The sequence below is a fragment of the Rhinolophus ferrumequinum genome, chromosome 21 (genome assembly GCF_004115265.2).
Source record: "Rhinolophus ferrumequinum isolate MPI-CBG mRhiFer1 chromosome 21, mRhiFer1_v1.p, whole genome shotgun sequence".
Lineage (NCBI taxonomy): Eukaryota > Metazoa > Chordata > Mammalia > Chiroptera > Rhinolophidae > Rhinolophus > Rhinolophus ferrumequinum.
In genome coordinates, this window is record NC_046304.1 from 49,852,808 (window position 1) to 49,864,902 (window position 12,095).

Below are 12,095 nucleotides of genomic sequence, written 5' to 3' on the forward strand. Positions count from 1 at the left end.
CTCCCCAGAGATACCAAAATCCAAGGATGCTCAAGTCCTGTATATAAAATGGCACAGAACAATGCATACAGCTGGCCCTCCGCATCCGTGGATTCCCAACCACAGATGGAAAATACTGTTTTCGATCCACAGTTGGTTGAATCTGTGGGTACAAAACCTTGTGATACAGAGGGACAATTGTATGTTTCTTTTTTTAAATCTGTGTATAAGTGGCCCTTTGCAGTTCAGACACATGTTGTTCAAGGGTCAACTGTACATCCATAAAACAAAGGTATAAAAAGAAATTCAGCATGGTTGTTTCTTAAAAAATTAAAAACAGAATTACCATATGACTCAGCAATTTCACTTCTGGGGATATATGCAAGAAGAACTAAAAGCAAGCTCTCGAAGAGATATTTGTATATTGGCCTTGTTCACAGCAGCATTATTCACAGTAGCCAAAAGGTGGAAGCCACCCAAGTGCCCATCAATGGACGAATAAAAAGTGGTCCATCCATACAATGAATTATTATTCAGTCTTTAAAAGAAAGGCAATTCTGACACATGCTACAATATAGATGAACCTCGAGGACATTATGCTGAATGAAATCAACCGGTCCCAAAAAAACAAATAACGTGGGATTCCACTTATATAAGTTATCCACAGTAGTCAAAATCAGAGTAAATGAAAGTAGAATGGTGGTTACCAGAAGACGAATGGGGAGTTGTTGTTTAACGTGTATAGACTTGCAGTTTTGCAAGATGAGTAGAGTTCTAGAGATTGGTTGTACAACAATGTGAATGTAATTAACACTAACGAACTGTACACTTAAACATTAAGATGATAAATTTCATGGTATGTGTATTTTACCATAATTAAACATTTTAATTGAGAACAAAAAAATAATTCTTGGAAATTGAACGGAAGGTTACTAAAACTTTTAAATGCATCGTAAAGATTTGAAGGTGAGGTTGAGGAAATATCCTAGTTCATAAAACAAAGACACAAAGATGTAAAATATGACATTTTTTGTTTTTAAATACCAAAAGGAACCATCGAAGGAATGCAACATCTCACTACCTAGGAACTTCAGAGAAAAAAAAAGTAATAATTAAGGGGAGAAAAAAAGTTAAATCAAGAGAATTTTCCAGAGAGAAAAGTAGACATGCATCTTCAAACTGAAAGGGTCTACCCAGCACAATAAATATAAAAAGGTATACAATTAAATAAATGAATGTGAAACTTCAGAAAACCATGGGTCAAGACAACATCCTAAAAGCTGCCAAAGAAAAATAAACAATAAAACGGGCCATTCCCAAAGCTGAGGACTTAGTTTGGGAACAGACTTCCGGTCAGCAACACTTCCAATTAGCAGTACTAACTCCTGTTGACGTACTGAAAGACAGTGAAGTCATGTCTTCTAAATTGGGGGAAATCGTCTTCAACCTGGAATTCCAAATCCAGCTGAAATTGAGTAAGAGTAGAACAAACACATTTGCAGATATGCAAAGCCTCAGAAAGTGGACTTCCCACCCCCCTTTCTTAAGAAGCTATTTGTGTACATTCTAGAGTAACTTCCTCAAATGCTTCTTCATGAGGAGTAAACCAAGGAAAGTAAACCAAGTTCATGAGGGAGTAAACCAAGAAAGAGGAACGCATGAACCATGGGAAATACCAAACCCACACAGGAATAAAACTAAAGAAAAACAGCAGGGTTACAGCTATGTGGCAGTCCCAGGAAGCAATCAGTCAGATTGGAGCAGGGAAATCAAGTCCTATAGGGCAAGAACTCTCTGCATTATTCGTGTAACTCTTCTGTGAACGTAAAGTAATTCTAAAATAAAAAGGTTAATTTTTAAAAGTATATCTGCTGGAGGTTGGAAATGAAAGGGGAAGTGAAGTCAAAGGAAGGATGGGGGCACTAATCTTTCATCTCACGTATTGGGAACTAAAAAGATACGTCTGTGACTAATGAAGCAAGAAATGGAGGTTTAATTCTGTTACATGAAATTGTAGAGTTGACTAATGAAAGAGCAGAAAATAGTGGTTTAACTATATCAAGAAGAATGAGCAGAGGAAATAGAGGGGTATGACTCAACAGAAAGTGTTTGTAGTTGATAAACAAACAAACAAAAAAGGCATTATAGGAACTAAAAACAGAAGCAGCTGAGAAGAAGTTGCCTTCAAGGAGAAGGGTGAGAAGTGGGGAGAAAAGGGATATATAAGCCCTTCTATAGCATTTCATTTTTTGACTATATTCATTTATTAATTTGATTAAACTTTTCAAGATGAAATGGGGGGGAAAAGGTCTTTAACCTGGTCAGTTCCCATCATGACAGGTACGGAAATGGAACCCACCACAACTGATTGTTATTCCCAGACAAAGGACTGAAATCTTCTATATTAAAATGGAAATGAGTGCTCTATGAATTCCACATATCAGGAGATGCTGAGAGAGATTAATTTCTCAGGGAGGACGTAACCTACTGTTAATATAAAAATGTGGATTATAAACCACAAATATAAAGGGGAAGCTGTAACTGAACCCCACATTAACCAACACTACTGACGACTAGGTCACAATTTAATGACACATTTTCTAAAGAATGTCTATTTTCCTTTACTTGTTTTCTCAACAATGTACCTTCTGATATCCTCTGCCTAACTAATGCCTGCTCATACTCAGCCCACACTTAAAGATTAAAAACTTTAATACAGTATAATAAAAGCACAAAGTTGATCTTTGAAAAGCAATCTACAGAAAATAATGCAGTATTTATGACATAAAGGATTCATGTCCTTAATATATAAAGAGATTTTAAAAATCAATAAGAAAAAGATGCACACATTATTCCTGGCTGTTACTCCACACAGCAACCAGAACGGTACCTTTAAAACCCACATCTTGTCATATCACTTCCCCATTGAAAGTCCATTAGTGGCTTCACACTGCTCTTAGAACAAAGTCCAAAACTCTTCACGTGACCCACATGATCTGGTTCTTACCTATCTCTCTAGACTTTTCTCCCATCATCCTCCTCTCTTCCCTCTTTGGACTCCAGACAGACTTACCACCATATAGCTTTTGCATGTCCTGATTGCTTTGCCTGGAGTCACACCACCACCACTCCGTTCACCCGACAGACGCCCACTCTTCCTCCAGATCTCAGCTTACACGTCATTTCTCAGGGAATTCTTTCATCATCAACTCCAGATTGGTTCAGATCTTTGCCATGTGCTCTTCATAACCCTCAGTGAAACAAATGAAAACACATTTCTGAATCTTCAGATCTTGGAAACACACCCTGAGAAGTGGAGACCCTTCCAGAAATATTAGGTCCCAGGCAAAGCAACCGCTGTCCTCTGGAACCTTTTTATCTACAACAGTCAGGAATGGTGAGGAAGCTCAGGAGAAAGTTATGATGAGAGTTTCTCCTAAGCTGTTGGTCCTTAACTTTCTTTGAATAGACAACTTTGAAAATGTAATGATATCTATGGGACTTCTCCCCCAGAAAGTAATGCACACAGGCAAAACCCTTGATACTGTTTTCAATGTTTCACAGTTTCCCTAAAGTCTATCTAATCACCTCAGGTTAAGAACCCCAACTGTAGACCTAGAGAAAATGTCCTGCACACAACTGCACAAACGTTTCCCTGGTTTTGTTCATTTCATCAGTATTTACCATGTATCTATAGCATGGAGAATATAGTAATAACAATTTATAAATGAAACTTGCTTTACAGTTCAAAAGAAAAAATATTGTCACATAATCGTCTCATTTACTCTTCAGAAAAACCAGTGAGGTAGACACACATTGCTCTACCTATTTTACAAATGAGTAAGAAATTCCAGAAAAGGCAAGTGATTTGGTTAAGGTCACCCAGCCAAAAAGCAATTGAAACTCAGGAGTGAAATCCACCCTTTAAACCAGGGGTGTCCAAACTGCAGCCGCGGGCCAGCTGTGGCCTGCAATCCATTTTTAATTGGCCTGCAGCAAATTCCAAAAATATATTTAGTTTACTTAAATAAACCAGGTGAGGCAATACGTACTTCACCTCGAGTGAGTGGCCCGGCTGTTTGTGTATTTCACCGCATATGGCCCTTGGTGAAAAACGTTGAAAAAAGTTTGGACACCCCTGCTTTAAATCCTAGGCCTGGCTCTTTCCCTCCCTATTAAGATTGACTCCAGTGGTCAGTGGTGGTAGGACTTGTGTCTAGTGAGGTAGCCACCTACCATGGTCATCATATGAGGAAAATCTCTGAGGCCACAGTCGCAGCCCCCAGTTCCGGTGGTGGTCAGCCTCATGCTCATCTAGTTCAGGTGTGATGCAACTCTGTAAATCAGAATTCCAGCAGCAGGACTCTGGTGTTTAGGGGAGGTAGCCAGATCTCCCCAGCCCCTTGCCCAAAGAGAACAATAGCTAACATTGTTTGGAGTTCCTTAATCCATGTCAGACACTGCTCTAGGTTTTTACATGAATTAACTCATTAAATCCTCAGAACAACACCACGAGGTAGGTATAATTATTATCTCCATTTTGTGGACACTTACGGGAGGTTAAGAAACTTGCCCAAGGTTACACAACTGATAGTTTTCAAAGCCAAGATTTGATCTGTGGAGCTTGTGCTCTTAACCAACATCATTCTGTCTCTCCCAAGCCAGTTGTTCCTAACTTTTTGGGGTCGTATACATCCTAGAGAGTGTAGTTTAAGCTCAAGGCCCTCTCCCAAGGAAAATGCAGTTAAGCAGAATTTTGCAAAATATTTCAGAGACTTCAGGGACCCCTAAAGCCCATCATCTATCAATCTCAGGCTTGAAACTGCTATTTGTCTCATACATACTGAAGAGAACTGTCCAGGGAGAAAAGAGAAACGGTGCCAGCGCCGCAGGACTTCGCCTCTACAAACGCGGGAGGAGAGCTGTTCTACGTTGCACGTTGTGTGACGGAGAAGTCTGTTCACTGAAAATCAGGAACCGAGAGCTCCCGGGACCGCAATGCCCTGAGAACGCAGCCAGGTCGCGGAGCCTCCGGAGGCCGGTAACTGAATGGGATTCAGTAACGAATGAACCACTGTCAGGCTCGACTGAAATCTTGCGTCCCTCCCAGCATCCTTGAGTCACGAGACGGGATTCAGAGCGGTCAGGATCTCCGAACTCTGGTATCGCTGTTCCCGGTGCTGAAACGCCGCGGTCGCAAAGGGGAGCCGCGGCCGGAGCTTCAGGTGCCGCGCCGCAGCCGCTGCGGGAGCTGTCCAGTGCTGAACTCGGATGCGGCCCGGCCGGCGGGGCTTAGACCCGAGCCTGCCGCACCCAGCAGAGCCAGGACCGCGCTTCTCGGAGCGCTGACGCAGAACGCTGGGCGAACGGGAAGCAGCGAGCTCCAAGCCCGGCATGGACCTGCAGAGATTCGACTCCTACCAGGGAGGAGCTGGCCCTGAGTTCAATGACCACGTCCTGTATAAGGTAAGAATCTCCTCCAGTCCTCCGCCCCCATCCCAATTCTGGGAGGGGACACCGTCCGTCACCAGGAGTTCTCTTCCTCCCCCTGATGCGGCTTCGGGACTTAAAAAGAAACTGGTCCATATCTGTTAGCCTGGGGAACTCTTTCTATTTGATCCTGTTTGGGGCTCAAAACAGAGATGCGTGAGTCCTTGGGGAGGGGCCACCGCCAGAGGCTCAGATCGTCAGGAGCTTCGTTCATGCACTTAAATCACCTGTGTCCCGTTCTCATTCCCTCCCTTCTGCCTCTCATCCATTTAAACGCCTGTGTAGCCCTGTGGGAGGCTGTGTTTGTCCTCCCATCCAAGCTCCAACCCCATGAGGTCTGGTAGTTGTGGGCAAAGACCTGAATTCCTGGCCAAGTGAGCTAAAATTAGACATCGAAATGCTTTGCAGCAGAAATAAACTGTTGTTTTCCCATGAGACTCCCTTGTGACTCCAGAAAGCTGCCCTCCAGCCTTGATTCACTCATAGCCTCCTGAAAGGGTTTGCTTATTTCAAAGTTCTCACTTTTAATCCAAAATCCATTGCTTTGAAAGAATCAGAACCTAATATTTGCCATAAGAAGTCATCAGGGCTCCTCATCCCTTTCTCTGCCCTTTTTATTTAGCCCTCCTATTTTCTCCTTTGCTAATATCAGTTTATTTGTTCGTCGCCTGAGAGGCTGTGCATTATGTTATACTTGGAGGTTTGGGTTTTGTTTGTTAATCAAAATATCACTCTGAAAATTCCATGGATGCAAACTTTGAAATAATTGATTCACCCTTCTCCCATATTACACAGTTTATATTTGAGAAAACTGAAGTCCAGAGAAGCAAAGTGACTTGTTCAAGAAAATAAAGTAGAAAATGGCAGAGTTAGTACTAAAAGCCAGGAATTATGACTCCAAGTCTAATATTCTTTTCTCTACGCAAGTGTGGTCCATAGACCAGCAGCATTAGCTTTACCTGGGAACTTGTTAGAAAAGTGAAATCTCAGGCTCCACCCCAGATCTGCTGCACCTGAATCTGCTTTTTAACAAGATTCCTAGGAAATAAATATGCACATTAAAGTTTCAGATGCATGGCCCTATGTCCTGTTGGCTATTTCTGGCACAAATGAAGGAAAATTGACTATTGGAGGAAGCAGGCCTGTAGATTTGAAGAGTCCATGTGACTTCTCCAGATCTCTGAACCCCTAGGTTATAGAAGAGGAGAAAATTTTGTAACAACTGCCCCAGTCTGGAAGTTTTAAAACCATTGCAGTTTGAAGTAAACTACTATTAGATCTGTGTTTTTTGAGGTTGTGAATCTAGCCTCAGTAGAAAGTGCATGCAAGAAAAAGGAACATAATTACAAATCAATTACAAAAGCATCCTGGTGACTAGATATATGGGCCTCTCCAAGTTTAAACCATCGTATAAAGATAGAAATATTCCTTATGAAAGATTTAAGATCTGGAGGTCAAAGTTTTCCAACTATTGAACAAGTGTGGTCTTTCCCACTTCAATTACCAACACATGAAATGTAGGACGTGGCCCCTGAGAACTTTCACTTCCTTTGGGTTTATTGACCACCAAATTGGGAGAGAGCTTGTTCCTACAAGTTCTACTATAGTTGAAGACAAGTATCTACTTACTGCTAATACACACTTGGTCTTTTCAGCTTGGTTGTGAGCGTGCTGAGAGCAGAAGCTGGCTTAAACCTTTTGTGGTACCCAAGAGAGCGACATATGTGTTTACAAAGTTTTCCTTCCCATTTAATGCTGATCACCTCCTCCTAATATTATTTTATTATTGCACATCACTTTTTATTGTGATCCACTTAAAATTTATTTGTAAATGGCCAGGGAATCAATATATTTGTCTCATTTTTAAGTGCTATATATCAAGGAATTCCTGCCAGTTCACTCAAACACATGGGCCATGAGATGCAGGCTTCCCTCTAAGATTAGTTGCTAAGAAAAAGGATTTTTTCAAGTAAATTTTTTTATTGAAGTACAACAAATGCAAGAAAAGCCCAAATCATATGTGTACACCCTGATGGATTATTGCAACGTGAGCACCACTGTGCAACCACTACCAAAATAAAAAGATAGAACCTTGCCACCTTCCCAGAAACCGTCCACACATTCTCCCCTTCCCCTCCCCAGAAGTTCCCATTATGGGGAGTGGGGTGGGGGTATGATTTAGTGTTTTGACAGTGAAGTCAGTTTTTATGTCAGATAATCCTAGAAATTTGCCAGGGAAGGGAATTGTCGTGTGGCAGAAAGAAACCCCAGGCTTGCAATCAAGCAGACCTTGATGTGACTTTGAACATCTGGGAGCCTTACTTTACTTATCTATAAAATAGGAATAATAATACCGGCTCATTGTTTTTTTGTTTTGTTTTGTTTTAAAGATTTTTTTATTGGGGAAGGGGAACAGGACTTTATTGGGGAACAGTGTGTACTTCCAGGACTTTTTTTCCAAGTCAAGTTGTTGTCCTTTCTATCTTAGTTGTGGAGGGCGCCGTTCAGCTTCAAGTTGTTGTCCTTTCAGTCTTAGTTGTGGAGGGCGCAGCTCAGCTCCAGGTCCAGTTGCCGTTGCTAGTTGCAGGGGGCGCAGCCCACCATCCCTTGTGGGAGTCGGACCGGCAACCTTGTGGTTGAGAGGACGTGCCCCAACCAACTGTGGCTCATTGTTTTTTGCGTGAAGATGTTAGATAATATAATATTATTTATGTGTTGGTTTGCTCTCTGGCATATAGGAAGCATTTAAAAATGGTGGTTGTCATTAGAGCACACAGCTTGGGCTCCAGAGCAGCTTCAATAAGTGTCACATTGGGTCTCACCTAAACTGATGAAGCTTTGTAAGAAAGAGCAGTAGCTGCATACACAGAAACACACACACTCACATACTTCACAGGCACGGCCACAGAGGATTAAGCTCACACACCCTCCTATTCAAAAATCATGACTTCTATGGAAACATCCCAACCCTGATTTCACGATTTGAATATTTCTTTCCTCTGGGAGAGGAACTATGCAGTGCAATGAAACCTCTTGGGAAAAGTCAGTTATATGAAAAACATTTGCCACAGCTCATCAGCCTTGGATGGCACTTGCTTCTTAGCTAGTCCCAAGAGTTGGAAGCTGACCAAATGAGCCTGAGTATATCTTAGAATGTTGCTGGAGTGTGAGCTGGAAGCTGGGAACTGCTGGGAAATCCAGACTTCATCCATCACGTGCTTGGAGTTTTTCAATACGGTTGCTGTTGTGCTCACAAATTTGAATGTTTTATGCAACTAAATCATTGAAAACACGTGACCAACCTTGCTGCTCTTACCCTCAGCGATCTCCCAGCCTTCTCTTGCTACCAGCACAGTCTTGAGGGCCATTAAGGGCAGCGATGTGAGTTAGAGGCTCAGAAACAGCCCTTGGGTGGGGTTCTTGCTACGCCAGGGTCTGGCCGTGAGCTCTGGGAACACGAAGCACAGAGAGGGGGCAGATTTTGCCCCAGAGGCTAGTGAATCAGGACAAGGGGACTTCAGTTCAAGAGCTTAATTTCAAATTCACCATCATCAGTGCTCTGATGAACACCCACTTGCCAATCTTGTTCCAAGAGGGCCGAGCCATTACTGAGCCATTCCTGAGTCAGTCCCCTCCATAGCATCTCAGAAAGACCGGCAACCAGGGGGACAGAGAGATGCGGACTGTCCATCCACTCCTCCAGGACTTGGTCCTTGCAAACAAGGTCCTTGCAAAGATGGAATTATTGGGGAGATAAGGACCAAAGGTCTCTGTCCCTACAAGCAACTTCCATTCCCTCTGACGCAGCTCTCACACCTCTTCTAGGTGAGAAAGTCAAGCAGGTCGTCTCTAGTATCTCCTTCCTCCCGTGTGTTTGTCCTTCACTTCTCTCTGCTCATCTTGTGATTTTTATTTCCCTCGCAAGTCCACGTGATGCATCTCGTCCTTCAGCAACCATGTATCGAGCATTTCCAAAGTGTAGGAAACTATGCTGGGCATTATAGAGAACCCACACACATGAAACAAACAAACAAACAAAAAACTGGCTTCCACCTTCAATAAGCTCATGGCCTATAAGACGCACAAATTGCTATAATATTGTGTGTAGTCTCAGAAGTGCCCTAAGGAAAGCACAGGAAGATACAATGAAATAACCGAGGAAGAAACGGTCACTTCTGACCTCAATTTGAGGCCAGATCCTTTCTCTCCCATGGCCTCTGATGAAGACTAAATATCTAGATGAGACAGTTCCACACAACAGCCAACTGCCCTCCCCCTCAGGGCTATCACCCAATGATCCTAGGGAAGCCTCTGGATTTAACGACATTTTTCTTCCCTACCAGAAAATTGTACCAGGGAAAAACAAATCAACCAGCAAAGGTGCATATGCGCTATTCTGTCTTCCTCTACTATTCTTTATCCTTCAAAAAATGCTTCATGTGCTTTTGTTGTTTTTTTTTTCAATTAAACAATGTTAATGGAACACAAATTTGTGCTCAAAAAAAACAATTCCACAGGAAATCCAAACGCTATAGATAAAGAGATTTGACTTTCAAAGTGAGCCTGTCATACCTCAGGTAGTAAGTGGTTTGTTTTTTAAAGAAAAAAGTACGTAAAACCAAAATAGCAGCAACAGCTCCACTTCTTGCCAGATTTCCATCCTCAGCTCAGGAACAAACAAGAAGCCAAGAGTGTTTCCAATAGCTTGTTTTCCTCTCTTGCTCGCTCTGGAGACTTTCTGATAAATAAATGAAGTGTGAGTTACCTCACTGATGATTGCTGACTTGTGGGTCCCGCCCAGGTCCCAAGGCAGGCAGCTGTCGTGGGGAGTGGTGCTGGCTGGTTCTTTTCAACAACCTTAGCAGGAAATGATGGTGACTCAGTCCAACGTCTCAGTCATTTTCCTAACTCTTCAGGCTTAAGGCATTTTTCCCTCTAACTTAGAGTCCCCGGGACATTTCGTGAGAAAATATCTGAAACTCACTAGTGTTGGTGTGCTAATGTTTCCTCCTGTACGCTGTTCTGGGGAAAGGCTCTGACTTCCTTCATTTTCAGGGCAGGAAACCCAACCTTCATGGAAATAAACAGCCAGAGGTGAGCACCAGCCTGGGGAATTGTTGAACGGACATTTGAAGTGGCTCTAAATTTATCCCAGCATGCTCCTTGCTTCCATCCTCCCTTCTCAGGCAAGAGAAGCTGTCCCTGGAGACTCCAATTGAGAATGGAGTTTGTAGCTGCTTTGCTAATTTACAGAGCACTCAGGCAATGCCCTTCCCCAGCTGGGAGCAACCGTGGACCATCCTCCCACCTGCCAACCAGAGGAGGTTTTCTGGGGCCAAAGAACAGAGCTCCAAGCCAGCAGGAAACAACAGATCTGGAAATCTTAACCCCTCACTGACTGCACCACTCAAAGCCTCCCCAGACCTCACCTTGTTCCTGAAAGTTGCAAGGTCCTAAGTGGTTCTGTGAACATAATATACTGTTGAAATGAGCAGAGCTCAAGAATTCCCCTGGCAAGTGATTCCTATTTCCCTGACCTTGATGCCAAAGTCTGCTCCCTCACTCTGATTGGCATTTCTGCTCGGTAGGGACAGCTTTTACCCATCAACGTGGAGATGTTATTTAACAATTTGTGCTCTACAAATGCCACTGCTATGCTTTTAGAGGTCTTGAACCAGTTATGTGTAAGCTCATATTTCCTCTTGCTTTCCACTCCTCTGCCCCTGTTGCTGTTAACACACACACACACACACACACACACACACACCTTCTTTCACAAGGTACAGGCAGGGCCAGTGATGACGTGTTTTTGCTCTCTGTCCTTCCTTATCTTTTGTTGTTATGGGCCTTTTAAAGGCAAAGCAAACTTTCCCCTCCTCCTGCTCCTCTCTCTACCATTTGAATTTTGTATCCACACCGCTCCCCAGCAACTCCACTTATTAAAAAGCAGATCTGTCATGTATCAGAGCAATGCCCCCAGGGGACGGTCACCCAGCTTCTTCCAGCCCCTCCCAACCGCACACTGAGAAGCTCTTACCCTTTGGAAAGGAATAAAACTGCTTGTGCAGACCCAGCCCAGACCAGGCAGGGCTCCCCCTCCCGCTCCAGACCCTCAGGAACCTCCTCCCTCAGTGGGAGGGCAGTCCAAAACCTTCATCTTTTTTTTAAGTTTAAATATATTTGGTATACAATATTAATTAGTTTCAGGTGTACAATGTGGTGATCAGGGCGTTGTGCTAAGTGAAAGAAGTCAGACAGAGAAAGACAAACCTTCATCTTTATCCAGATTCTTCCTCCTCTTCCAGGTTCCCTCCTCAGGTTTTGTTAGGTTACAAACTGAGAAGTATTAAAATTATCTCTACACTGTAATCTAGAGGGACCCAGTGAGACTAATAATTGCTAATAATAAATGATAAAAATAAACACATGGTTCATGTGTGGAGCATTTTGCAGTTTACAAAAACCTTGAATATGTGCTGTGATACTTTATAATTACCACATGATTTTTCCAGTGGATGTTGTTATGAATTCCATATTATAAAATGGGAAGCAGAGGCCAGATGGAAAAAAAATAGTTACTTGCTCAAGGTCACAGTAGGTAGGTACTGTGGGAATTCAAATAATTG

The 12,095-nt window shown here is 42.8% G+C and overlaps 1 protein-coding gene across 3 annotated transcripts in view; it reads left to right on the top strand.

The window, feature by feature from the left end:
* Nucleotides 1-4,532: 4,532 nt before the first annotated feature.
* The window catches only part of RAB37 (RAB37, member RAS oncogene family), a 58,830-nt gene continuing 51,267 nt past the window's right edge, over nucleotides 4,533-12,095 (top strand). For 2 of the 3 annotated variants that reach the window (XR_004421310.1, XM_033090378.1), the window contains exon 1: nucleotides 4,534-5,445. Coding sequence is in view for 2 of the 3 variants with exons in the window: in XM_033090378.1 (XP_032946269.1) it covers nucleotides 5,374-5,445 (72 nt within the window). In the remaining variant the exon portion in view is untranslated. Of the gene's footprint in view, nucleotides 5,446-12,095 lie in introns of all 3 variants that reach the window. The other variant, XM_033090380.1, reaches the window with a different exon arrangement.